The following is a 27,339-nucleotide window of genomic DNA, read 5'->3' as shown; positions in this document are numbered from 1 at the left end:
GCATTTCAATATGGGCTTTAGTAGACGAAGGGCGGTGTACTTCCAGGGAGGGCGTGGCAGTTTGCAGAGGTCTTGTTTTCGGCGTCGTCGCCCACTCTCTTTTGCTATTGTTGTTGTTGTCTTATTGAAATTATTTGACCTTTCGGCTGGAGGGGCACAAGCTTTTAATTTATTATTATTTTTGTAACCGCATTCACCTTCTGCGTCTGGAGTCTGGGTCTCCACCGATTTCTGGAGGGTTGAACGCCTCAGGACTTTGTTCGTTACGTTCTTCCTGGGAAATATTTCGGCGGTTTCGCTTTGTTTTGTTTCACTTTGGGGTCTTCGTTTTGTTTTATTTTTCGGCTGACAGGCGTAACAGAAATGTTAAATTGCAAAAAATAAATCTTGAAATTGACTTTGTGCAGGCTCTTCGCCTCGGTTCGGTTCGGTTTGCCTTTGGTTCCTTGCGGTTCGCTTGTCCCTGGCACCTTTTTACTTTTTGTTTTTTTTTCTTTTATTTATTTTTCTTGGTTTTTTTTCGCATCTTTTACAAACTGTCGCCTTTTTGAGTTGCTGCTGACAGCGTGAAAATCGAGATAAATGTGTTTTTCCTTTTCCACAATCCCCCCCCCCCCCCCCCCATCCCGCTTCCCATCAGAACGGCGGCCAAGAGAACAGTTTATTTAATTTGAGAAAGAAAAGCAGGCACCGAAATGGCCATGAAGTGGAGCGCGAATATTTCTATTTAAAGATACAAATCAGTGAAAGTCCTGAAAAGTCACAGGTAAAGAATACCAGTCGCCATCGGATGAATATTTTCAACAACTTTTGAGGCGGTGGAGGGGCACTCCTCCAAAAATGTTGGCCGCAAAACCTGCTTCAAAAAGGTGAGGGGGTGTCCCATGTCATATCACTGTGTCCAACCCATTGAGACCTCTGATTTATGGTACCCCCTGCCAGTATTCGATCGATATATAATTCTGTCCAGTACACTGGCTGCTCGCTAAATAAATATGAACTAATTTTGCAAACATTTTGCATTTTAACCAAATGATTTCCATTCTGTGACAGGCAGACGGCTTATGTGTCTAAAATTTGCATGCCCCACACAGTCATATCGCTGTCACTGCATAATGCAGCAGCTGGCTCTGATTTCACCCACAAATCGGTTGCTGGGCAGGGATTTCCATTTCCCTCTTCTCTTCCCTGAATTGTCCGTTAATCTTTTGCTGCTTTGCCGTAGGGTATCCTCCAAGTCGATATCCATTAAGGCTTTTCCTTCAACTTGTTGGCCCTGGAAGTTGGCAGGGAAGTACGGACTCGACTCTCGTCTGGATGGACTTTTTCGTTAGACTTCTGACTGACAGATCTGACTGGTCTTCCACCGTTTTAGTTGTAATATAGGGTAGTTTTCTGTTGGTTAAACTCTTTCCACTCACTGCGGCACTCGACAAAAATCTGCCTCCTTCGCTCTGGCATCACGTGTCTCTAGTGGCGATGCGGATACAACTGAGGCACTGTCACAGGCGGCATTGCAGTGGCCCCTGCAACAGTTAATGGGCGGGCTCGAGGGCCCCTGGGGGTCAGCCAGACGACAGCTTCTCGCATGGAGCAGGGGAGCAGATAGCCATGAAATTGTTTTGCATATGAAGACAAAGCCATCGGAATTTTATATTTCAGATTTTCCCCATCGCTACTGTTGTTTGCCTTTATTTGATATTCTTTGCTGTTCTTTCGATGCCGTTTCTCCTTGGCTTCGCAGCGTAATAAGCGCAATTATGCAAAAACAAAAGTGGGCTAATACACTGGGAGAAATCAGTGAATGCACATGGGTATCCATAGATAGATAGATCTTGTGGTTGCACATTTGGGAATCACTTTCAAAATGAATTTCCCTTAAAAACCACAAATCTCCTGCCATCTTGGCAAGGAAAATTCCAATCGTTCCGACAATCATTTGTCAGGAATATCTGGTTATTAAATTCCCTTCGAATCCATGTAACAAAATTAATAAGGACTATCCATTGCATTCGATGCGATTCCAGTCATGTTGAGGCCTTCGACAACCCTGGCAGAGGGCTGTCCTGTCTGTCCTTTGGCGGGGGCCAATTAATTGCCCAGCCACAATTTACTCTTGTGCCTGATATTGTCCTTTGTCTTTTGTTGTGGCGAGTCCTTCAAGATTGCCTTCTTGTTGTCCTGTAATTGCTGTCCTGCTGTCCCCAAAGCCCACCCCACTGCTGAGCCGCTTAAATTGCATGGAAACAAATCGAGCGGGGGCCAGCGCCCAGTGGCGGGTGGCGGGTGGCGGGTGGGGGATTGCGGTTGCCCAGCTGAAGAGGTCAGTTGGCAGAGCTTGGAAAATGCCAATGCCAAAATAATTGCGCATAATTCTGTTTTCCATTTTGCCATCCAGCGAACGGACGAGCAATGACCGCAAAATGCATTTCGAATAAAGGAGGGCCCGCCCGCTCCCCACGAGTGCACGTAGTCCTGTGGCCCCTGGTGTGTATATCACAGGTACGAGTACTCGCTGCCCATTTGTATCAACATTGGCTAATGTAGGAGGAGCCAATCGTTACCACATTCGATGCAAACAGAGTGGAGTCCTCTTTGGGTAGTCTCTCGTGTGGGTTTTTTGAGTTTCCTTATGATTTTCAACAGCTGCTCTGGGAGGCCGCCATTGCTGGACTTTATAGAAGGTCAATCGAACGGCATTGACTCTTGATTGATCTTGGTTTCGTGGATCAGTGGCTCAGTGGCTTTACGGTGGTTCGGCGGTGGTTTGGCGGTGGTTTGGCGGCGGTTCGGCGGTGGTTCGGTGGTGGTTTGGCGGTGGTTCCTTGGTGGTTATGCGGTGGTTCCCTGATGGTTATGCGGTGGTTCCCTGATGGTTCGGAGGTGGTTCGGCGGTGGTTCAGCGGTGGTTCAGCGGTGGTTCCCTGGTGGTTCGGCGGTGGTTCAGCGGTGGTTCCCTGGTGGTTCGGCGGTGGTTCCCTGGTGGTTATGCGGTGGTTCCCTGATAGTTCGGCGGAGGTTCCCTGGTGGTTTGGCGGTGGTTCTCTGGTGGTTCGGCGGTGGTTCCCTGGTGGTTATGCGGTGGTTCCCTGATGGTTATGCGGTGGTTCCCTGATGGTTCGGAGGTGGTTCGGCGGTGGTTCGGCGGTGGTTCAGCGGTGGTTCAGCGGTGGTTCCCTGGTGGTTCGGCGGTGGTTCAGCGGTGGTTCGGCGGTGGTTCAGCGGTGGTTCGGCGGTGGTTCCCTGGTGGTTATGCGGTGGTTCCCTGATGGTTCGGCGGAGGTTCCCTGGTGGTTCGGCGGTGGTTCGGCGGTGGTTCGGCGGTGGTTCGGAGGTGGTTCGGCGGTGGTTCCCTGGTGGTTCGGCGGTGGTTCAGCGGTGGTTCCCTGGTGGTTCGGCGGTGGTTCCCTGGTGGTTATGCGGTGGTTCCCTGATGGTTCGGCGGAGGTTCGGCGGTGGTTCGGCGGTGGTTCGGAGGTGGTTCGGCGGTGGTTCGGCGGTGGTTCAGCGGTGGTTCGGCGGTGGTTCAGCGGTGGTTCGGCGGTGGCTCTGCGCTGGCGAGTGAAACTAAATTTGTGCCACTTCCCAAAACGAGAACTTTAAGGATATCTTATCCAGATGGTAGCCAGGGACACGATACCCTCTTCTCCATTTGGATGGGGGATTTTGTATTGTCGTCGCGGGATTTGTGGATCTGTGCTTCAAATGAGGACAACGCACTCGGCAGTCAGTTCCATTTAAGTGCTCCCACCACACAGATATGCACGCACACTGGGACACAACTCGAAAGTGTGGCAAGCTATCAGCGAGGGTTGCATCCAAAGTGGAAGATTTATATATATATTTCTTTCGAATGTTTGCCATTTCCTGGGTATAAAAATGTTAAAGTCAATGCAGTTATTATAAAGCAGAAATCCGGTCAGTCCACAGTCGTCTGATGGGTGCGTGTACGCATTTCAAGAAGGACTCGTAGATCCCTCCATCTGCCGCTTTTGCCATGATTTGTGCTCTGCTCGCTACTCCTTAGCTTTCCCTTTTTGCACAGAGCTCCTAGCTCTCCGAAAGCCCTTAGCTTTTCCTCCTATGCTCCTGTGCTCCTGTGCTCGCTCCGAATATGCGACACATGAAAGTTATTACACTTATTATATGAAGAAAATAATTTTATGTGCGTGTGTGTGGGCCACAGAGAAAGAGACGCGGAGATGCGGAGACGGTGGGGCAGAGCGAAAGGGATGGCGAAAAAAAAATTAAAAGAGAAGACTTCATTTGTGCGGCTTGCAGCATGTTGATAAGAGGCAGTAACTGAGGCTGCGGCAGGGGCGTGCCACGTGTGTGCCGTTGCTGTGGCTGTCTGTGTGCAAGTGTGAATTATATGCGGCGGCATTATATTATATAATAATGTGTAATAATGATTATGTACTCCCGCACTCCCACCAGGCCGAAGGAGGCCACAAAGCGGGGCTAAGCGATGAGGGTCTGGTTGGAGTGCTCCTCCTCCTCCCCCCCCCCCCACATTTGGCGCAGATTTTTCTGTCACTTTTTCGGTATTTTTTCGCTGGTTTCTTGTTTGCTTTGTATTGATTTTCCAGCCACCAAAAAGAATCTATGTAATTGTCGGCATCTTGATTTGCATCCTCTTTGGTTGCTTCTTCCTTCACCATGTTTAAACGGGGTTCTTTCCCCTCTCCGATTGATTCCGCATTCATTTTCATTTTTCACTGGCTTCCAAAGTCTCTCCTTTCTGTTCTAGCGAGTAGCGAGTCTCGCTACTTTCCAGCGAGTGAGACGAAACTCGTTGTACTGTAACTTTTTTGAATCTTTCTCTTCGAAGTAGGTCACTTTTTTACCTAATTGGAGAGGTTCGAGAGGACTCAAACTTATCGTATCGAAGAGTGAAAGGTCTTTACTTTTTCGTGTATCCATTCCGATTATCAGGACTGCTTTTCTCTTCAACTACTTATATTTCTTACCCGCAGCCTCTGATGCTTTTGCCATAGTTTTAAAATTCACAACGCGCTCGACACATAAATAATTCCAAGTGGGGAAAGAACAACGAACAACGCAACAGCCAGCAAGAAACAAACAACAAGAAACAAACAACAAGAAAACAACGAAAAAAGGCAATGGCAAATATTTTTTAATGTGCACTTTATCATCATCATGTCAGGCTAAGCGAGAGGCCGGCCTCCTCCCGGCCAGTGCCTCCTCCCGGCCAGTGCCTCCTGCCTCCTGATTTCACAGCCACATCCACATCCACAGACGCAAATGACATTTATATAGACACGCCCCAGCGCCCCCGCCAGAACCTGAACCAGGAGCTGGAGCAGGACCAGCTCCAAAAATCTTCAACCCTCACTCCTTCCCACTCCCCGCTCCTCGCTCTCCGCTCCTTTGGCATTGTGCAAATGCTGTCCCATTTGTCAGCTGGCACAAATTTGCATAAGCGCACTCTGGCAAGCGGTCGGATGACTTATGGTTGTCCTGCCTAGCCCCATGCCCAAGCCCACACCAGACCCAGATCCACATCCACATCCAGATCCAGCCCCAGTTCCAGTTCCAGTTCTAGTTCCAGAGCCCCCCTGGCGACCGCCCTAATCTCACGATCCAAAAATTTCTCGTTGAAATTAGCTGTGAAATGCCAACAGCAGCAGCAGGGTAGGGGCAGCGATGAAGAAAGCCAACGGAAATGACATAGAAATGAAACAGAGAGGAGAAACAATGGACGGACCGTCCGCAGAAGGGGTGCGGCGGCCGGTGGGGCACACAATGGCGGGCGGCCACCTCTCACCGCAAAGGTTTTGGGCCAAAAAACAAAAAAAAACACATACAATGGCCAAGTCATTTGGCCGCCGTCGACTCTGACGACTCTGACGACAATGATGATGACGACGGCAACGGCAACGGCAACGACAGTGGCACGAATTCTGTCAAATGGCGGGAGTCCCCATGTCCCCAAACAGAAGCTCTATATGGGTCACAGCAGTCCTGTGTTCCCGTACACTGAGGCAGAAAAGTCTTCGAAAGCCAGAGTTTGGGATCGCAAGGATCACTCTCAACAGAGGATACGCATATATTTCTCCGCTGCACTGTGTCTGCCCCTTCCTCTGGCTAAGCTGACGTGTGGGGCGGGGGGAGTGAAGAGTTCTGTAGAGCACTGCTCGACACAAATCACGTCACACTTCAGCCCAAAAGCAGTGCCAAAGCCGGGGATCCGGCCCGATGTGGACTTCTGTCAGAAGCGCTAAGAACACGTCCAAAACGGGTAGCGGGGGGGAAGGACTATGGAATGATAAACAAGAGCAGGACGAGAAGAAGTAGAAGAAAGCATGAAATGAAATAAAATAAAGAGCAGTGCGAATGGGAAGACAGCGGACAGCGGCCGAAGAAAAATGTTTGGAGAAAAGCAGAAGAAAAATGTTGGAAAATAGCAGCATCATCATCATCATCATCATCCAGGAGATGGAATGGCACTGGGCAAAGTGGGCGGAGTGGCGGAGTGGCGGAGTGGACTGCCCATTCCTTCCTCCTCATCTCCTGCTTGTCGTCGTCATTGTCGTCGTCATTATAAGCATAATCTTTAATAAACGAGTGAACACCAGGGAACCAACAGGGACGCAGGTCCCGCTCCGGGCCGCGGGCAACTCTCGAGCGGCCACAAAATGGACGACAAGAGGATGCTCTCCCGTTTCCCATCTCCGGAGCGGACCGGCGGGAGGGGGGCGGGGGGACCTTTGCGATTTTTCAAGTGAACGAACTTTTTAAATTAATTTAGACATAAGCAGCTCTTTAAACTTCTGCCTCAGACCCCGGCTAAGCGGTTCGTGTTTTTCCTAGCTTTTCTTTTGCCATACTCTGCCCCTCCACCCCCACTCTGTCTTTTTCTTAAGGGTTTTTCTTCTTCTGCTTTTTATTTTTTGAAAAGTTGGTAATGTGTCTACCCAGCTCAGCCGCAGTCTCCCGCTCTCCCACTCTCCCTGTGTGCTGGCCCGGCCAAAAAGGAAACGTAATGTACACTAAATGGATATTTAATTACACTTTCGCAGAGCGATGGCGGAGCAGCAGGATTTGATGGTGGCCATAGCTCGTGCCCGCATCTACACGTGGCACTGCACCTGGGTAAGCTTTTGAGTGCCGGGCGGGCACCTGAATGGGCCAATTTGGGTGGCATCGGCCTTAAGTGCAGGCCAAATGATGGCCAGCCCAGAGAGAGGGGAACGAGAGAGCTAGTGAGCGGGGAGGGCTGACTGCCAATCGAGGTCCCACACATAATCAATGTTTAGTTTATTTTATTTAATAGATATATACATGGTATTTTGTACTTAACATCTCTCCATTAACCCATTCATTTGGCTGTAAATCCAAGTGTATGCGGGCTCTAATTGCTTGGTTCAATGAGCGTTGAATAAACCCCCAAGACCATCAATCAATCCAATGAAATATGTGCTTGACTCTGCAATGACAACAGGCGACTAAACCTATAATTACTCGCAGTTGGTTATTCGATAACTGCCCCTTCGGCAGACATTTGGCGAGCAATTACCTTGTTGCGGATGGACAATCGTGGGCTTGTTTATTTTCCGGCACGCACTCACAACAGTCCTGCCTTCGATTGGTTTTAATTGATTGAGTAATCAAATAATCGATTGGCCATCATATACATACGTACGTACTCGTGCCGATACGTTTATTCACTACACATTTCGCAGAAGTGCTTGCCATAATTTCCTTTCGAGCTCTTCGGCATTCCATACGCAATATTGGTTTGAATAATTTTCTTAATTGTTAGCTTTTCATATTGCATTCATTGCAGTGCAGTTCTTCTCTTGAAGAGCCCTTGGCATGACCTCCGTCCGTCCGTCGTTCGTCTCTGCCTCTTGGGTAAATTATGAATTTATTCAATATACACATACACACATAGGTGTATAATTAATTTTCATTGTTCCCTCGTCGCACCCTCAGCCGTGGGCTGAGGAGGCGCTTGCCAAGCAAACGGCAAACGGCAGCACGGCGTATGCGTAATATTGTGAAAACCGCCCCTTCGCTGCGTCTTTAGGCGAAGTTTCAGACAAACCCAAAGAAGCCATCTGCCAAACAGATTCCTTACTCCTTATTTCTTATTGATTTATGCACACCACACCACACCACTCCTCTCCACTCCACTCCACTCGTCTTTAAGTTGAAGTTTTAATATTTTAATTCTCTTCATATGTTTATTTTATTGCCAAAGGACACGACGCAATGGACAAGAGTAAATAAATTGCCAACTCCCAAAGACAATCAGGCATATACCAGAATGATATACATACATATATATATATATATGGGGGTGTATGTACAGGCACACACACAAATCAAAGTGCTCAATAGGGCGGAAGGGGACGGGGGGCGGGGGACGGGGGCGGGGACTCACAATGAAATTTGCATAAAGCGGTAAACAAGTGAAAGCCATTGCGATATTAAAAATCCCAGCAGGATATTATGAAATGTGCAATGCTCCCCGGATCGATCGATTCAGCTAGAGCCCAGAGCTTAAGTCTCCTCTTTGCGTCAGAGAGAGACAGAGAGAGACCGCATTGTGGGCGTATACTCCGTACATGCTTCCCTGGGCGATAAATCGGAAAAGCCTCTCCGAACGGCTCTTATTTAAAACTCAATTTTAATATACAAAAAAACAACCATTGCAGGCGGCAAACTGTTAACTATACGTGCGACAGCCGCTGGGGGGGAGGGGGGGGCGGGCAAGGTGGAAACCTGCTAGATTTAAATATTCAAGCGAAAATTATGGGAACGCAACAGCGGAACCCAATTTGGCCCCGTCGTCGTTTGTACATCTATGCCCAATTATTTTCCCCTTTGATGGGGATTAGAGCACACGAGTCGCTCGAGTCGCACTAGCGTCGTTCATTCAATTCGTGGCCATTCAATATTCATGACTGCTGTGACCCGCCCGCCGCTTTGATGGCCAGGAAAAATGGGAAAGTTCAATGCCATAGATTTGCTGATTGGAAGCCACAAAGGACTGGTAATTTTTGGAAGATTTTGCGTGTGGAATTAAAGATTTTAAGATTATTCCCATGTCTGGATTAGGCCATGTTTCCATCACTTTTTGTAGAAGAAAAACCGAGTGCAAAGATGACTTTCCGCTCATCCATTTCTGCGGGGCATTTATGCTAATTTTGTTTTCTTTTTCTCTGTTTTGTCAGGCCAGAAGTGCGCTGTGTGTGAGGCAGCACACACAAGGCAGGCACGTACTTTTCATAGAAAGTTCAAATTCTTCTTTTGCTATTAATATTTTGTTGAAAAAAGCAAAAGAGCCAAGGCAAAGTTTTGGCAGCAAATGTTGTCCCCAAAAAGTATGCTACGAATTCCAAAAACCACGGACTAAAAGCAGACCGAAGAAGAGTTTGATTTGGAGTTTAGTTACGGAACAACTTACTATTCAAACAGCCCTCGTCTGTCTCGCCTTCTCCTTCTTTTTCATGGTGCCACAAGAGAAGACTGCAGCCGCATTGTGTCGGAAAAAGTTATGCATGTCAGTCCGGGTGGGGGATGGGGAGGGTCCTGTATTTACATGCTTGCATTTCATACAAGCATAAGAAAATATTTGCAGTTGTACTCGCATGTAGTATATTTTGTTGCACTTGCAGCGGGTAACCAGATTTTGTCCAAGCCCCAGATGGTCCTTGATGGGTCCCCAAACAAAAGCTTACCAGACACAAGGGGCCTGCCAATTACAGGATGCTAATAGCCAATTACAAACTGATCAAAGATCCAACGAGTCGGTGTATCTAGTGTATCTAGAAATTCGACTTTTCCTTTCGTCGTTGCCTTTCTTGGAGTACTCTGCTCAACTTTTGTGTGTACTTTTGTTTGGTTTTCCATTCTCCGGGCTCCGTAGTCGGTGCCGAGTTACACGCGTTTACTTTGCAAGTAATATTTTGACGAGGAATTTGAATTTGCATAGCCAGCGGGGGAGAACAGAGGCAGAGAGAGAGCCAGAGACAGAGGCAGAGGGAGAGACAGAGGCAGAGGGAGAGGCAGAGCCAGAGACAGAGACAGCTGGAGCTTCGATGGTAAGGCTGTGGGGGGAAGGGATATCCCAGCTTTAAGCTGGTCCAGCAGAATGCCAGGCTAATTGAGGCACTGCCATTGAGAGTCCCCAAAGCGGTTTCCCATTTGGCGATAACAAGAGAAACCGAAATCAATACGAGTACAAGGCAGAACCCCAGGCTCAAGGCGGGAACTATGCAAAAATATTAAATAGAATCAAGGGAGAGGGAGAGCCTTGAAGGCATCGACTTCCTGTATTTACATGCCATGCATATTTCAGTTTATTTCCATTTATTTTTCAATTTATTGTTACGCTGATTCCAGGCTCCACTCTCCTACGAATATTTGCATTTGGGAGCAGAGCTAATAAAATTTTCAGTGCATGCAACGCTTGCATATGAAATACAATTAACAAATTGCCAAAAAAAAAAAACACAAGCAGAACAAAAAAGGGCACACACACTTTACATAGAGGGGGGGGACGTGGGCGGGGCGTGGGCGGGGCCTGGGTGGGGCGTGGGCGTGGGTGGGGCGTGGGGGTCTAACCCCAAGCCAAATATATTGCATGGCGAAATCAATAAATGTGCACCCGAAATGGAAAATTGCAAATGGCAGGAAATGAAATGAAATAAAGTGGGTGTGTGGGTGGGTGGTGGGTGTGTGGGTGGTGGGTGTGTGGGTGTATGGGTGGTGGGTGTATGGGTGGTGGATGGTGGGTGTGTGGCTGGTGCCACCGAATGGCGGCTAAACGAGAGTTCAGTTACCTGAAAGAGGTGGTACTTAGATTGAGGGTATTCGTATTCAATGGCGCACAAGTGCGATCGATTAAAATTGTTGGCGGCTAAGTGTGTGAGCAAAACTGTTACGATATTCGGTATTGGTTTCGGTTTCGGTTTTGGCAAATACAACAAAAGGATTCAGGGTATGAAGTGGCTAAATGTAAGCATTAAACGATCGATTAAAAGCGCAAGGAATTAAATGAACAAAAAGACCAAATTTTGGAAATAAAAGATTAACAGTTTCTGCCAGTCTCTTCTTCCATTAAAAATACTTAAAGTTCTACAAAGCCTGGGCAAAGATGAGCCCATTTTTCGGTCTACAATTTAGCAGAGCGAGCCACTGTTAACTCGTCAGCTGTTCGTCTGCATCGCTCTGTTGTTAGCATGAAAAAAAGGTCTCTATTGCTTGAAGCACTCCTTGGGATAGTCCTATTTTAAACAGGTCTGTATCAAGACCCTACTTCTTGCGATGACCCCGCGAGAGCCAGTCTCTTCTTTCACTTAAAGGTCCACAAAGCCTGGGCAATTTAACAGAGCGAGCCACTGTTAACTCGTCAGCTGTTCGTCTGCACCGCCCCTGCTGTTGGTGCCTGCCTCTACAAGGTCCTCCCAATCAGGGCGGCTTCAGAAATTGCTTATCGCCTGAAGCACTCCCTGAGATACTCCTATGTTAAACAGGACCCTACTTCTTGCGATGACCCCAAGCCATGGACGGACACTGGAAATATTTTCTTGTAGAAACTTTCGCCCGCTTTATTGACTAAGTCACGTGAGCGGATTTCGTGAGTCACGTTTCTCAAGTTTTTTGTGCGCTATTGTTTTTGTTTTTTTTTTTATGGTCGAATTTTACCTTTCAACTTTAATGATAAAAGTTTTCCAGCTCCAGCTCTCGTGGAGGAACCATCCAACCAACCAACCAACTCTAAGCCATAAAAGACTTATTGCAGCGGCCTAACAAGGCACGAGGGCAGGGGGCATGGTGGCAGGAGGGCAGGGGGCATGGGGGCATGGGGTGGTGGCGGTGCCGCTCGGCTGTCCATGTGCATTGGGCAAGCCATTCGTTATAGCCGGGGGGCTTGGACGTTTTCGAAATTTATTACATTGCACCGACAAGTTTCGCGTGTTTCGCCTTTGCGCCTACACTTCACTTAACACGGCAACAAACCAGCCATCCGAGGGAGCCCACCATCCGACCATCCGACCGGGCGACCACACCACGCAGACTGCAGCCGCCGCCCCCCCCGCCCCACCCCCCAGGAAAGTGCAACTTTTTGCACCTAAGAAAATGTTCGGGGCGGCTTCAGTTTTTCAGTAATAAGTTGGCAGGACCTCCTCCAGGATGGCAATGGCGTTGACAAGCCCCGAAAATGCCGCGGCTCAAAACGTAAACATCGGCGAACGAAACTCGTCTGACTCCGGCTCCGACTACGGCTCCATCCTCCGTAGAGCCCCTGGGGCGAGTGCATTGACCCCCGGGTTCCCTCTGCCACTGCTGCTGCTGCTGCATCATGCTGCAGCTTGGGCGAGTGGGTGGGGCGGGGCTGGGTCTGGGTCTGGGTCTGGGGAAAAAAGGTCGAAAAATTCAGCCCGAACAGGGAGTGGGCGGACAGGGCAGTATATATCCTGTGCTGCTGGCGTTAACATTCTTTAAAGATTTATGTTGAAATATTTCAACGGGTTGTAGCTTCGAATGCTCTTTAAACAGTCGAGAGTCGCTGGACTTTGGCAAAAGCCGGACGGCAATCGCAGCAGAAACTTAATAGGGAAATGGAGAGGGGTTTAAAGACTACAGATGGGATCTATGCTATCGATGCACCATTCCCAAGCCGAAAAGATGGTTATATTGTTCCATTCCCAACGTTTTCTAGGGGTGCACGAAACTCTAGTTTCTTTCCGCTGTTCCTATTCACAAAATCCGGGCTGGAACCCCCGCAGAAACTTAATAGGGAAATGGAGAGGGCTTTAAAAACTACTATCCAGCAATTCCAAGCCGAAAAGATGGTGATATTGTTCCATTCCCATCGTTCTCTTGGAGTGCACGAAACTGTAGCTTCTTTCCGCTGTTCCTATTCACAAAATCCGGGCTGAAACCCCGCAGAAACTTAATAGGGGAATGGAGAGTGCTTTAAAGACCACAGATGGGATCTATGCTATGGATCCCAAGCCGAAAACATGGTGATATTGTTCCATTCCCATCGTACTCTTAGGGTTCACAAAACTCTAGCTTTTTTCCGCTGTTCCTATTCACCTGTTCCTACGATTTAGATCTAGATTTTGATGGAGGAGCCAGGAGAGAGCATTCCAGCATTCGACTGGGACTGGCCGCAACTTCTGCTTATTACAAGAGTATGACAGCAGTTTTGTCGGTTCTTAGTCAAAAAATAAATACCGAATCCCTCGCTTCGACTAGCCCCAGCGCCACGCTTTTCTGGCACACTCAATTCGTACATTTTCCAAGAGCTTTTCATGTGCGTTCAGACGCAAAAGTCAAAATGTTTGGTTCAATGAACGTTGAGTGCTCCGCCGGCACTCGGCCCTCGACTCTCTCTCTGTCTCTGTCTCTGCGTCTCTATGCAGACTTTAATGCGCTTTAAGAGGGGTCCTTAGAAGTGGACTAGGGCCTGCGGACCGAGGACTGCTTTGGTTTGGGTATAAGTGATAAATCTTTATCACTTATTCAACAAAAACCGCGCTGGCCAAATTGATTAATTGCTGCAAATAAACGCACAACACAGCGAGAGTAAACCTCCAAAGTAATCCCCACGACGAAGGGGAGTGAATGAATGGCCGCTGGATGGCCGCTGGATGGATGGATGAATGGATGGTAAACTCCTTAACGTGGCCGCAAATCAAAAACGTTTTGCACCCCTCCCCCCTCCCACCACCCGGTGGCCACTTCCTTGGTCTGACAACTTTCGTCACGTAGCGTCCATCAAAACAGGAAATAATTTATCAAAGCGGACTTATATTAAATAATGACTTGATGACACCAAAAACACCGACGAACCGCCAAGCATCCTGTCCCCACCCCCACCCCCACCCCCCCGCACATAATTAGCCAATGGGTCGACGCCACTGATCTCCTTTCCGGAGGGAGGGGGGGGCCCGGGTCTCAGGCTAATTAAAATGCTCCGCAAGCAAAAACAAAAAGTACAAAAAATTATAAATCACATTTCTTGTTTTTGATTCCCGGTTTCTGGGTGCTCCGGTACTGGTACTCCGGTACTCCTGCTTCTGGGCTCTGTTTCTGTCCCCATTATGCAAATGTTGTCTGCGGGTAAACAAGCCAAGTAAATGGCATAAACCAATTACGAGAGGGGCCCTGAGCTCTGGGGCCAATGTGGGAGATGCCATCGAGTGTCAAAGGGATTTATGTCGCTCGCCGGCTGGCCCGCTGAGGGTCAAAGCCAAATGGAAACACTTTTTTAATTAACTTGGCAGCGAGCGGGCCATAGAAAAGAGCTACAAATCGCAGGGAAATTATACGTTCTTTTTTTCGTTTCGTTTATGAAAATGCTGCTAATGTCTTTCGAATGGGGTCCCCGAAAGCAGGGATTATCCGGGCACAAGGCACACCTCTCCTGTCCGCTGGCCCTTGACCATTGGGGGATCGTGTTCCCTTCCCTAGTTTTTCAAGACTGAAATAGGGAATTCAGTCACACAGTAGTTTCCTGCCATTCCGCAGTATATTTTTCTAGCTATAACATATACATACATTACATCTTATACCTCTACTTCGCCCCACCGCACCCCCGTAGCCGAGAATCTTTCCACAAGTACATCCAATCTGAGCGCGATTTCTGCCAGCCCCGGGCCCCCCCCCATCGACACGAACCGAACGCCGGCTAAGCCCGCACGTAGCCGGTCGGTGGAGACGTCAGAGTCAATAAACAAAAGTTCCGGTAGCTCTGCGGAGTATCCTTGTCGTGTCCTGCATCGTGGGGCCATAATACAATCAGGCGGATCAGACAGACGACGACAGCGACAGCGACAACGACATCGACATCGACTTCGGAACGTGTGACGGCGTCAAGCAGGTGAGTGTTGAGCACACACACACACACACGGACACACGGACACGGACACACGCACATAGATACTCCCGACTCGCATTACGCGCAACTTTTTTAAAAGTCAGGCAGAAAAATGTTTTTTAAACGCTAAATTACTTTTGAATGGCAGGTGGGCGTACGTGCGGGGGGGCGTGCCCCAGCGTCAGCGTCACAATTTCATTTTGTGCTTCCTCATTTGCCTACCCATCACCCATCCCCTCCCCCCGCCCCACGCGCCCACAACAGGCGCTTTGTCACTGGCGGTGGGTGTGGAGGGCTTTTTTCGTGTTACGTCTGAAGAGCGGAAATGCTTATCCCAACACTCGAGCGTCACGTGCCGGGGAGACCCCCACAGCAGCCAGGCCCCGACACCGAAGCGATCTATACACTACTCCAAGCAGCCTGTAAGGATATCTACTGAATCCACAATCATCTCGATTCGTTTAGGCCTCTGAAATACCCATGATGCCAAGGTCTAGCCCCTGCCTAGGCTTTCACCTGTTACAAACGCCTTCTGGCAGACAAGGGCTCTTCCTTAATTCGTTATCCATTCGTTAGAGTATCTAAATCTGTCCGGCCCCAGACTTGCCCACACACACACAGGAGACAGGCGGAGGCGTCTCCGCAGACTCGGCCGCAAGCGCCTAAGGTCGTTGTCGCTGGCAAGTGGAAAAGTCGTTGATGGGTCCGCGATGGCGACGGCGATGGAGGATGCGCACAGTCAGGTGGCGGAGGTGTTTGGAATGTTTAGCTCAAGTGGCTTTTTAAAACACATTCTATGCTAATTAAGGGGCCGGGCCTGGGCCTAAATGAGTTGTCGTTGCCGTTGCCGTTCGACGTTGTCTGTCGCCGTTGTTTGCATTTGATAAGCAAAGATTGTTGCCACCCAATGTAATCAATGGAAGGAAAGGCAGCTTAAGGAATGCCCCTGTCCCTGCCCCTGCCCCTGCCTCTGCCCCCATCATCGTTCATTGCGTAATCCTTAAAGTTTTTCCTTTTTTTTGGTGGTGGGGGGAGGGGCTCTTCTGTTTACAAGCTGTCATCGGGAGTCAGCCAGGCCCATTTAATTAACGAATTAACAAAGCCAGAAGTTTTTGTGGTTTTTAAGTGATTTCGGGTCAGGACTTCCCTGCGGCAGGGGCGGGGGCGGGGGCAGGGGCAGGGGCCTGGGGCAAACATTTTGCGGCCTTGTTATGGCATAATTGAATTATTGCCATATGAAAAAACAAACGGGGCCCAAAAACCCTATACCGAAACCCTGTCCTGGCAAAGGACTTCTCGACGACGACGACGGCAAAGTTTCCTTCTTTTCCTTCCTTTACAGCTTTTCCAGCTTTTCGTTCGTTCGTTGGTTTTTTTTTCTTGAATTTTTTCCTCTTTTTTGGCTAAATAAATCAAAAGTCTTTCGGGCGCTCAACAAAGAAGGCCAGGACGGAGGACAGCAATAGCCGTGGTGGGGGGGGGGCCAAATTGAATTAGGGCCTTTAATTGGGAAATTTGTGGGGCAAATGTTGCTGGGGGATTGAAGAGATTTTTCCTTTCAAGCTTCATCGCCTTGGAACGCTTTCGCCCTTGTTCTTTCCAACACTTAAGTTGAGTGAGTGCTTTCCAACACTAGGCCACACACGGATACAAAGCCAAGCCACACTGGCCGGCATTTAGTTGTCATAATAAGAAGTTATTCGTTTGAATGTGCTACAGAATTCTACTTCCCAGACGACATGTGTGTCCCACTGGTGTCCATTGGCCTGATCTTCAGCTTCGGCCTGGTCCTAATGCAGAACGTGTACCTGGGCCTGCTCGAGTGCCTCTTCAATTGGTGCTCGCGGCAGCTGGAGGCCGAGCGGCAGGCCAGCGAGCGCGAGGAACTCCAGCGCCTCGGCGAGGGCTGGACACATAACCCGGAGGTCATGGAGAAGCGGAAGTCGAGCCTAAATTCGCGCCGAAGAGGCCACAAAAGTATACTGTCCGAACAGAAGAGTCGGCTGTGCCACCAGATGGAGCTGTGCTGCGACATAATATCCGAGGGCATAGCGCTGGTGCTGGAGGACGATGTGACCACCCGGTTTGTGTCCGCCCCACTGCCGGCGGGTGAGTGGAACCTGCTCACGCGTGACCTCTCGGTGCATGTGGGGCGGCTCAGCTGGCAGCTGCGAGTGGTCTGGATGCTGGGACTGCTCTTTCGCTATGCACTGCTGATGCCCCTGCGGACGGTGATGTGCCTCAGCTGCCTGGTGGTGGTGCCGGCGAGCACGGCCCTGATCGGGCTCCTCTGCAGATTGTCGTGCAACCGGCGTGTGGCCAAGTGGCTGCTCCGCCAGACCCTACGCATGAACGCCAACTGTGTGCCGATAATGCGGCGATACCACAATACCGAGAACCGCCCCACCAAGGGCATCTGTGTGTGCAACCACACCAATCCGCTGGACGTGCTCATCCTCATGTGCGATGTGCACTACTCGCTGACCGGCCAGCGACACGACGGCATTCTCGGGATCTTCCAGAGCTCCCTGTCGCGGGTCTCGCCGCACATGTGGTTCAACCGGCGCATCCCCGGCGAGCGTGAGGCCCTCGGCGAGGCCCTGCGCCAGCACATGCAGTCCCCGGACAAGCCGCCGATTCTCCTCTTCCCCGAGGGCACGTGCATCAACAACACCGCCGTAATGCAGTTCAAGAAGGGCAGCTTCGCCGTCAGCGACGTCGTCTACCCGGTGGCCATCCGCTACGACCGCCGCTACGGGGAGGCCTACTGGGACAGCACCCGCTACTCGATGTTCCGGTACATGCTGATGCTGGTCACCTCCTGGTGCCTCAGCTGCGACATTTGGTACCTACCACCCATGATCCGCGATCCCGGCGAGTCCCCAGTGCGTTTCGCCAATCGCGTGAAGGCTGCGATAGCCGCCCGGGCGGGCCTGGACGACCTACCGTGGGATGGCAACCTGAAGCGCTGGTGTCCCATGCGCGACTGGTGATCAAGTGGTGACGGCATGGCTGGCCCTATTGACTGGCGTTTGTGTTTAAAGAATAAAACATTTTTGGCAAGGTGTTCTCCCTAGTATATAAACAGTTTTGGGTCGATCGCGGCTCGTATCGCGGCAAGCGAGTGAGCCGGGGGTTGGCACTGGGCTTGCGCCCTAGTCTGATGCATTTCCTAGATGATTTCTTGAGAGTTTGATACTGAATGATATGGGATCTTCTGAATGGAATACACGTACTAGTTTTGATGGTATTTATCCCTAAAATAATTGAGATAAGTATGAGAAAACAACCTGTAATGGACCTACCACCATCTTCCCTCCAACAGGAAGGCTGGAAGGATCTCACACACCACGTTCTTACCTTACTCGTGCTCGTGCTCGTACTGCGATGCAGGTAGATCTATATGCATTTATTGTATGTCCCTTCTAAGACACTACCAGGATGGATGAGTAAGTAGAGAGGTTTTCGGACATACCGTTTCGGTTGGACAATCTTTCGCTCGTTGTGGCGTATGGAGGCGTTTGGGCCGTACCGCCCCAAGAGGGCGCTCTGCGATTGGGATAGGCCGCCGGCGGAGGCGCTGGCCGCTGTGATCGCTGCAATGCCACTGCGCAGGGAGGTGCCTAGTTCGCGATGGTGGCCAAGGCCGCCCAGAGCCGATTGCGATTGAATGGCATAGTCGAGGCCGGGCAGTTCCAGCGAGGCGATCGGATGGATGCGGGTCAGCGAGAGTGTGCTCTCCAGCACCGTGCTCAGTAGGGGGGCGCTTCGCAGGGATCTCAGACTGCCGCGGCGCGTAAGGGTGTCCGGTTTATACATCTAGCCAGCCGGGGTGCGAGTGGGTGCTACTCTTCCGGGTGGATTTCCGCCCGGGAGTCTAATTGTTTCGAGCCACCACCACCACCTGCCACCACACACACACACTCGGCACGCACTCACAAATCACTTCTTGCCCGTTTGCCTCGGCCTCGGTCGTATAATTGCTATAAACGGTTAGTTATCGTCACTCTCCCACTCTCGCACTCTCCCGCTCTCCGGACGCCCTGCTTTGCGGCTCCTGCCTCCTCCGTGGGTCATTCACAGGACAGCACTCCTCAAAGGGCTCCACTCCTGCCCCGGGGCCGCGTTATGAGCAATTACGTTGTTTATTGTGCAAAACTCGCGGGTCACGCGACGGCCGGACCACGGAGTGGCCGTACAGCTGTTCCTTCGCCTCCTTCGCTCTTCCGCTCCTCCGTTCCTTCGCTCGCTTGCGTTTTGTTTGCGCAAATGTTTGTACAAATTGCTTGGCGCCTCACGTGGCTCTGGCTGCTTGTTCCCCGTCCGCTGTTGCTGTTTTGCATACAAGATTTGATTTGTCAGATTGCAGATTGCAGTTGCATTTGTGATTGTGATTGAGAGTGGACACGAGGGAGTGGAGACCCCTCCCGTATGGAAACTAGGGTGCCACCTGAGGGAGCAAGTGGTTAGTGGCTAGTGGATGGGGGATTATGGTGGGGTGCAATTAGTGCACAACTAATTGATGGATCGAATCGGTATGCGAATCGTTGTCGTTGTTCTCCGCTCTCCGCTTAAGGTGGCGACAACTGGCTCTAGGGTGGGGTGTCGTCGGTTAAGTGATTCAATGAGAGCCACTCAATCGGTGGCGACTCCCAGACCAAGACAATGCAAAGCGGATTCCACAACAAATTTTATGTCGTGGACATGACCGAGTCCCAGCATCGGTATAGCTTGGGGGAAAGCCCAAAGAATGGCCCGTGAAAGGTGGTATAAGTGGATCCGAGTCGATTGGTATCCAGGCTCAAGGGATCTCGATAGATGTCGTTTCCATCTCCCATCCCCCCCGTGGATGTACGATTGTGACAACTAATTGTTTTCAAAGATGATATATTAGATGTTTATATACAATTGTTGTAGAGCGAGAAAGAGAGATAGCTACTGCCCTCCAATAACCAAGTACTTGTAACCCTCGTAGATGTATGACAACTAGTTCTTAGAGAAGAGAGGATATATATATACAGTTCACATACTTAGAGCTAGAAGATCTATTGATATTGCTAGTTAGTTAGAAGATACATATGCATGGATAATGATAAATAGTTTCGATCTAAACTCACTTGTGTCAAATCTAAACGAACGATGATGAGCGAACGTTGGTCTGGATAATGGCAATGGCATTGGCAGTGTTTGGGGCGTTATGCTGTTGTTCTGGTTCTGGTTCTGGTTCTGGTTCGATCTTTGGCTTGTATTGAGGGCTGGCTGCCCCAGACTGTGGCTGGAGCCACCCGCAGCATGCGCCGCCCTATCACCTTTTGGGTTCTGTTTTTCTCCTGCCGATTCGTTGTTGTTTTTTTGTGGCAATACACTGGAAAACACTTCACTCTTTGGTTGTTCTTGGGTTTTGTTTTTTGGTTTTTTGGTAGTTTTTTTTGAGTTGGTTCAGTTGATTGTTGGCTGTTTTATGAAACTAGTATATCTGCGTTTTATTTACAGTAATGTGCATGTCTTGATCGCTTGCTAAATTGATTAATCGTCGATTAAGTATCGTTGGATGATGGTGTGACAAACGACAAGCAAGCGCTTGACTGGCGACTGATTGAGAGTGGGTGACTGACTGATCTGATTGATTTGATTTGATTTGATCTGATTGAACCTACTGATGAAGCCTCGACTCGACGAATCAAATGTGCAACAGCCGATGGCTGTGCCGTGTCTCACAATCGCAATCGTTGCTGCCACTCCGGGTGTTGTTGCTGCTGCTGCTGCCGCTGCCAGCTCCTTCTCTGGCCTCTTGCCACCGAGTCCAATCCATGGTCCAGGTCCAGCGTCCAGCTGCTGCCACCTTCTGCCTACACGCAGCCCTCTTCTCTTCTCACCTCGACTCGACTCTGCTTCACCGCTCACCGTCGCTCACACACACATCCGTCTGCTGTCTGCCGTCTCCTCTCCCTGTCCCTGTCTCTGTCCCTCTCCCTGTCCGTCTCTGTCGCTGTCCGTCCGTGTGAGGGTGTGCAGGCAGTTGGAGCCCAAAAAAAAAAAAACAAAAAACTTTGCTGTTCTCCTCATAGACGCACAACACTAAGAGTTCTGCAAGTAAAGAAAACACAAACAGAGAGGGAAATATTTCATTAATAATGGACTAAAACAAGGTTTATCATTGGGAGGACAATCCTCCTTCAAAAAAAACAACAAAAATATCACTTAAAGGCAGATAATTTTCCCTCCAAAAATAATCGAAGGGTAGTCCCTTTTTTTGGTAATTTTTTCGTGTCGTATCTGAAATCAGTTCGAGGAGGCTTTGGCCTCTGGTTTTAGGCAAAACAAATTGCCGCTTGGGGGGGTGGGCTGAGAGGACACGCCCCCGGACTGCCGGTCATCTATAAGTGGGGATTCCCCGGCTGTGAGCCACTCAAATGCAACTCTGTACGAGTGCGGGGGGTACAGTAAACCCAGAGCCATGGAAGGGAGCCTGGCCCAGCAGCAAAAATAATGAAAGTATTTGCTTTGCTAAGCACAAAAATATGTCAAAGTAAATTTCACTTCATTTTCTTCTTCTTGGTTTTTTTCTTCCTACTTTGCCTGCTGTATCCTTTTCGCTCTCTGTGTCTGCGTGTGTGTGTGCTCTCTGTGTATGTGTGTGTGTGTGTGTGTAGGCACTGGGGCCAGGAGGTCGTTTAGGTCGCGTTGGTTGCGTTGAAATGCGTTGCACGTAGCCATGTAGCAGATTTTCTTTTTAATATTTATACGTCCCCGTGCCAGTGCCAGAGCCAGAGCCAGAGCCGAGCTGCAGCAGCTAGATATTGCCACAGTGCCACACTGCCACTGGCACTGCTTATGGCTTGAACTTCATTTTGGCTCTCGACTGGGGCTGGGGCTGGGGCTGGGCGTGTACCCTGGACGGAGGGCATAACGAACCAAGGCCAGAAGATGTTTCCTGTTCGAAAAGGGCGAAGGGAAGTCGTCGGACCTACGAAAGGCCACCGAGTAACGGCCCGCGCTGATGGATGCCTAAAAATACTAATCCCTACATGTGCCACAAATGCGAGTTTGGAGCAAAACTTTCTAGGGTATTTTTGTTGCCTCGTTTAGTGTAACTTTGACTTCCTTTCTTGGTTTCTATTTGGCTTTTTTTTTGTGCCTCGTTTTGGCTTAATGCGAACTCGTTGCGGCAGTTAAAGTTGCAACAGCGCTGACTGTCGACTGCCGACTGTCGACTCTCGACTGCCGAGGCAATTGTAATTAACTTTTAGATGACTTTTCTGAGTTCTACTCGGCTAGTTGTGGCTCCGAGGGGGCTGCAAATGAAATGCGTATTCTTTGGCCTGCAGAGGGGGGCCTTTTTCCGTTCGTTCCTTTTGCAATTGTAATGAGAGTCAAGCAACACGCACACAGAATGACGGAGATTCAGAGCCACTTCAAATGGGATTTTGCAGACATTCAAGCAAGTTTATTAGATCATCTTGCAATGTGGAATGTGGAATGTGAAATGTGAAATGTGTCCGGGTAAAAATTATTCAACATTTTATGTGAAATAATTCTGAATGGCAGAGTGCTTTCCCTCTGTGCACATGTCTTAAATCGCACAAAAAAGTATAGTTGTGTGTTCCTTTTCCTTTTCAGCACTCAACTCGAAATCTGGACCCCGGATTACTGGGTGACACTCGGAGATAAGCCACCATCTTTCTTCATTAGCTTCGCTTTCCACTCTTTCTAGACAATATTTATGCATATTTTTGGAATAACCCCATCAGGAAGCGTTTTGTCTCGCCCCCCCCCCCCCGCGCCCCCCGCCCCTGGGCCAATGATTGGCTATGATTTATGTGCGTTCCATTCCGATCTTTGAGATGACTTTAAAACTTATTCCGTGAATGCCCCACGGCGGCTGTCACAAAATAAAAGACCGCAAAACGAGAGAAATAAAGTTGAGTTGAATAAAGTACAAAAAAAAACGAAATCGAAGCAAAATCGTTTTGAGAAACTTTGAGAGCCACAAAAAATACAAAAAAAAAAAAGACCCATATCATGGTCGTGCTCTTGTTCCCGTACGGATACGATATGATATATCACGATTACTGATGACTATTGCTTATTTCGAAATCTCGTCGTGTGTGGGTCTGGGGCTGGGGCTGGGGCTTGGGGCTACCCACAAATCCGCATTCTTGTTGTACTCCGGCCTGACGGGTAAACAAGCGAATCCATCAATCAACCGCACGTAGAGCCCACACAAAAGTGACAATGTGGGCGGTGGGCGTGGGTGGGGTAAATGTAACCCTAAAAAAAGGAAAGTAAGTAAAAAGAAAGCGAATTCGATATGCACGCATCGTGCGGGCCGAAAACCGAAGCGAGGAGGCCCCTCGAATCCTTTCCGGCAATACATCTACACGTGTTTCAGCATATGCGCAATAAAAATCAACTCAAGTACATAATAAACGAACAGTCTGCTCGTCTGTCGTCCAATTGCTTGACAGAATTTGAGGGAGAGGTCTCCTTCTTTTCATAAACGATTCAAATATTAATCACGAGGGCTTGAAATCGACATTCCGACAGTTCATCCAGTATTTTCAAGCTATTCATTGAGATGTGGAAAACATCCTCCTGGACGACCCTCAGCGGGGTTCCACATAGGCCTATTTAATCCTCGAGAAGGGAGGTGTTTTGCTCTCAGCCCCGCCCCGAAGAAAAATCAGTGGCATCTAGAATTTTAGAAAATACGGGAAAAAGAAAAATCCACAATCATAGAGAAAGGCCATATCTAGCAGATTGCCAAATCTGGTTCAGATCGAATGATTTTTACAGCCAAAAGCAACAAATCAAGCAACGTCCGACGACATGTTCGGACACGTTCAGACACGTTTTCTGTCTCTCTCGCACGCACTCTTTGTTGCTCAATCTACCCGTACTGACTATGTATGTATGTGTGTATCGGTTATAGATGTAGCGTTGCGGTCGCAGCAGCAACTCACAACGTTCCCCCTCGTTTTGTTTGAATCCTCCAGTTTTTTGTAGTTTTCTATAGCCCAATTAATCCATTTAATCAGCTGTATTTTATTAGCTGGCTAAATCTTCGAAAAAAAGAAAAGAAAAAAGAGGAATTCGTGGCTGGACTCGAACCTGTGCCCCCCGGTCTCAGCGTCGATCAGACGCGCCACTGAGCCAGGCCCTGGAAAGACTCGATGCCAGCTTTTGTGGTGGCCGACAGGGGGCGTGGGAAACCGGAAACCGAGGAACTAAAAAAAGTTAGGGAATATATAAGAAAATCGGTGGCGAAAAGTCCCTTCTTTTCGATCCTTCTGCATGGCAGAAGGCTTCTTTCCACTGAGTTTTCCCCGCAACTTTCAATAGTCTCTGCGGAAACAAACGGCGGATCATCAGGGAAATGTCAGCTCCCCCCAACCCCCCCGCTAACCGCGATTTGTCAAGTCTGAAGCTTGGGATTATTGGTCTTTTTTATGGGCATATATAAGCATCGTCATCAATATTAAGTTACAGGGCAAAAAAAAGAAAAGAAAGAAAGGACAAGATGATTTCCGCTACTTTTGACGGATACACTCCATTGTACAAGTTTATTATGGGTCCTGCCATATATCCTGTGCGCTATATCTACGCGTTCTGCTCCTTTTTGTGGAGTTTGTTTGGAGAAACAGAAACACAAGTGAGAAACTTTTTCCTGCTCGTAAATTGTATGAAATAAAATGGCAATAAAACAAGCCTAAAACATGTGGAATGTTTGTTTTGTTCGTGTGCTGCTTTTTGTGTATATTCTGCAATTATTTGATTACTTTTGCTCCGAAAATTTATTAGCTAAACAAACATGGAAATTCACAGAGAGAGAGAGAGAACTTTTGCCCAGGCACGTCGCAACACAGCACAGAGTTGGGAGGGGACATACCATACCATGCCATGCCATATAATACCGTTTAGTACAGTGCAAATATTGAATTAATCAAATTTCATTCTCTTGTGTGTAATTATTCGTGAGATTATAGCCGCAAAACTCGGTCTTGTTTGAACAGAAGCACAGGCTCGTAGTCCTCCGCCTCCTCCTCCACCTCGAAGGTGTGCCACTGAATGATGAGCTCTTCTTAAATTAAGAAAAACTTGTGCCGAAAGTGGGACACACAGAACTTTGGTGGCTTTAAAATGTTTCTGCCCCATAAACACATGCTAATCCTGTCGAAACTATCCTAAGTCCTTGCCCAAACAGTATACGGACTACTACAGTGTGTGTGCTCTCCTGGTTATCCTTTGGGAGGACAGACAGGCTTGGAAAAATTTGTCAATTGGCGTTAAGCTACTTAGCGGGTCCCTCAATGGGTGTTTCCGTTGGGTTGGGCAAGCCTCGATAATGCGATTTCAATGAGCATATGCGTTTATCATATTAAAAGACAATTTGGCATATTAAAAGAGGAGCCCCAAATGCGGATCAAACATGCATTTAAGGACACCCAAGCACAAGCCCAATCCTTTTCCCAGCTGGGGCGAAAAGAAAAACTTCTGAAGAAGGACAACGCAATCACAGACAGAGGATAGAGGATAAAAGGCAGAACCCAGAAGGCAGTCCAAGTTTGGAATTGGCATGGCCAAGAAAGGACAGCCGACCGCCGCGAATCGAATCGAATCAATAAAATTCAAATTAGTTTTGGGCAATCAACAGAAGGCTGAGCCTATTCCCTGTCGGGAAACCCCTGGCTGGCATTGTTGGTTCAATCATTTATCCATTGGGCTGTGCCAAAAAAGGATTCCACCACCAGCCGGAAAGCAGGAAAACAGGGAAACTTTCGGCCAGACTGTCTGTCCCCACTCTAAGCCACTTGAAACAAAGGGAAATAATCTTCTCTCTCCCTGCGAGCAGCCAAGGACGAGCCTAAGGACCGGAGCGAAACGAAGCCGAGTGGTTATCTGGGCAAATCAAATCAGAATCAAGTAATTTGCCATGATTCCTAGGCGTTTTGACCGCAAGCTCAATTAAATTACCGAAAATCCAGAGGCGACGACAACGATGTCGATGGCAGACCTCTCGCTGGTCTGCCCCAGGAACCGGGAAGGAACTAATCGCTGCTCAATCCGTATGAGATCAGATCTCTACCAATATGATTATTCCTCCTCCCCGACTGTATCCCTGCTCCCCAACCCCTTGCCGTCAAGGGGGGGCAGCCAATCGAACCGATCTGCGTCAAAGTGTGCGTGCGGCCACAAACAAGCTGCAAAAGAAATCCCCCGAAATGGGTGCCATGGAATTTGTGGCACATTAGTGCGAGTCCTTCGACCCCCTTCTGTGTGTGGCGTGGAACGCGCTTTGCACGCCTTGACGCTTCGTTGGTTTTCGGCGATTTGCATCCCTTGTCCACGTCCCCGAATACTCCCACTCCTTCCGCTTCCAGCACACAGCACACAGCACATTCGGGCAATCCCTCAGCTAGTTTGTGGGTCATGGTTGGTGCGGCCAAGGCGTTAAGTGTCTTGGATTTATTATTAGATTTGTCGGAGTGTGCGTCGGGGTGTGTGTGCGTGTGTGTGTGTGCCAAAGGATGTGTGTTATGTCTTCCTGTTGTTGCTGCTGCTCCTGATGCTGCCCTTGATGAGGCTTCCTTCTGTTTGCGGGTGCGGTGTGTTCTCCAAATCTCAACAAATATGCCTGGCAACTTTAGTTGAAGTTCGCTTTGGTCTGGCCTGGCCTGTTGTGGTGTCCTCCTTCGTCCTGCCCATTCCAACGCTAATGTGGTTTGTTAGTTTTTCCTGGCAGCCATTAAAAGGCTTTGTTATGGGATTTGTGTACGTGTTGAAATTTACAAAGTTTCTCTTACTCTGTCCCTGTCTGTCGCTCGTTTTTCCATACCCTGGCAAGGGGTATATTCCGATTGGTATTCGCCGATATCACCATCACTCCGGTCTCTCTCCGGTCTATCGCCAGGGTATCCCCGTCGTCGTGTCCTGCTGTCTGTTTTTTCTCCCTTCCTGACGACTGGCGTGCTGTATAATAATCAATTTAGGTGAAATTTTGGGCAAACAGCTTTAAGCCCATAAAACGTTTCCTTCTCTCTTACACCCATCGGCCACTTTCTCGTACTTTCTCCGCTCTGTGCGTGTGTATCCTGGCAAAACCGATTATGAGCATCTTAAGAGCAACAAATTTGCTACGCTACGCTTTATGGCCCAGCAACTTGACTCAGTCGCAGTCTCAGTCTCCTGTCAGGAGAGAAATGGCCCGAAATGGCGGAAGGCAAGTGGAGGGTCGCCACTTGTGCTGCACTTTAAGTGTTGCTCAATATTTAATGGTCGCCAAAGAAGGCGGCACCGACCCCACACGACTCCACAGCTGAGCTCCATCATCATCTAATTGGTTCGTAGGAAGCAGGGGGCAGGGAGCAGGGCAGGGCGCAGGCAGGGGACTGTACGACAGCTGTAGGATATAGTTGACCGATTCTCACCAAAGAACCTGCGATGTGGATCATCTGCACAGGTAAGTGATGGAGCAA

General features: G+C 49.1%; 2 protein-coding genes across 6 annotated transcripts in view; one reads left to right on the top strand and one right to left on the bottom strand.

The window, feature by feature from the left end:
• The window catches only part of shakB (shaking B), a 141,610-nt gene that overhangs the window by 35,899 nt on the left and 78,372 nt on the right, over window positions 1-27,339 (bottom strand). For 2 of the 4 annotated variants that reach the window (XM_033381603.1, XM_033381600.1), the window contains exons 2-3: window positions 20,521-20,950; window positions 18,339-19,195 (exon numbers count right to left, since the gene is read on the bottom strand). In XM_033381603.1, coding sequence (XP_033237494.1) covers window positions 18,339-18,682 — 344 coding nt within the window. In that variant the 5' untranslated portion in view covers window positions 18,683-19,195; window positions 20,521-20,950. Of the gene's footprint in view, window positions 1-18,338; window positions 19,196-19,980; window positions 20,951-27,339 lie in introns of all 4 variants that reach the window. The other 2 variants (XM_033381601.1, XM_033381602.1) reach the window with 2 other exon arrangements.
• LOC4815349 (glycerol-3-phosphate acyltransferase 3) lies at window positions 14,512-17,930 on the top strand. 2 transcript variants are annotated; one of them, XM_001355008.4, is made up of 2 exons: window positions 14,512-14,866; window positions 16,598-17,930. In XM_001355008.4, the coding sequence occupies exon 2, from the start codon at window positions 16,603-16,605 to the stop codon at window positions 17,854-17,856; it is 1,254 nt and encodes a 417-aa protein (XP_001355044.1). In that variant the 5' UTR covers window positions 14,512-14,866; window positions 16,598-16,602; the 3' UTR covers window positions 17,857-17,930. The 2 variants fall into 2 exon arrangements, with proteins under 2 accessions (XP_001355044.1, XP_015041946.1); XM_015186460.2 differs by having other exon boundaries at window positions 16,583-17,930.

The sequence above is a fragment of the Drosophila pseudoobscura genome, chromosome X (genome assembly GCF_009870125.1).
Source record: "Drosophila pseudoobscura strain MV-25-SWS-2005 chromosome X, UCI_Dpse_MV25, whole genome shotgun sequence".
In the NCBI taxonomy this organism is placed as follows: Eukaryota; Metazoa; Arthropoda; class Insecta; order Diptera; family Drosophilidae; genus Drosophila; species Drosophila pseudoobscura.
The sequence above is the reverse complement of the archived record's forward strand: the minus strand, read 5'-3'. Positions and strand labels throughout refer to the sequence as shown.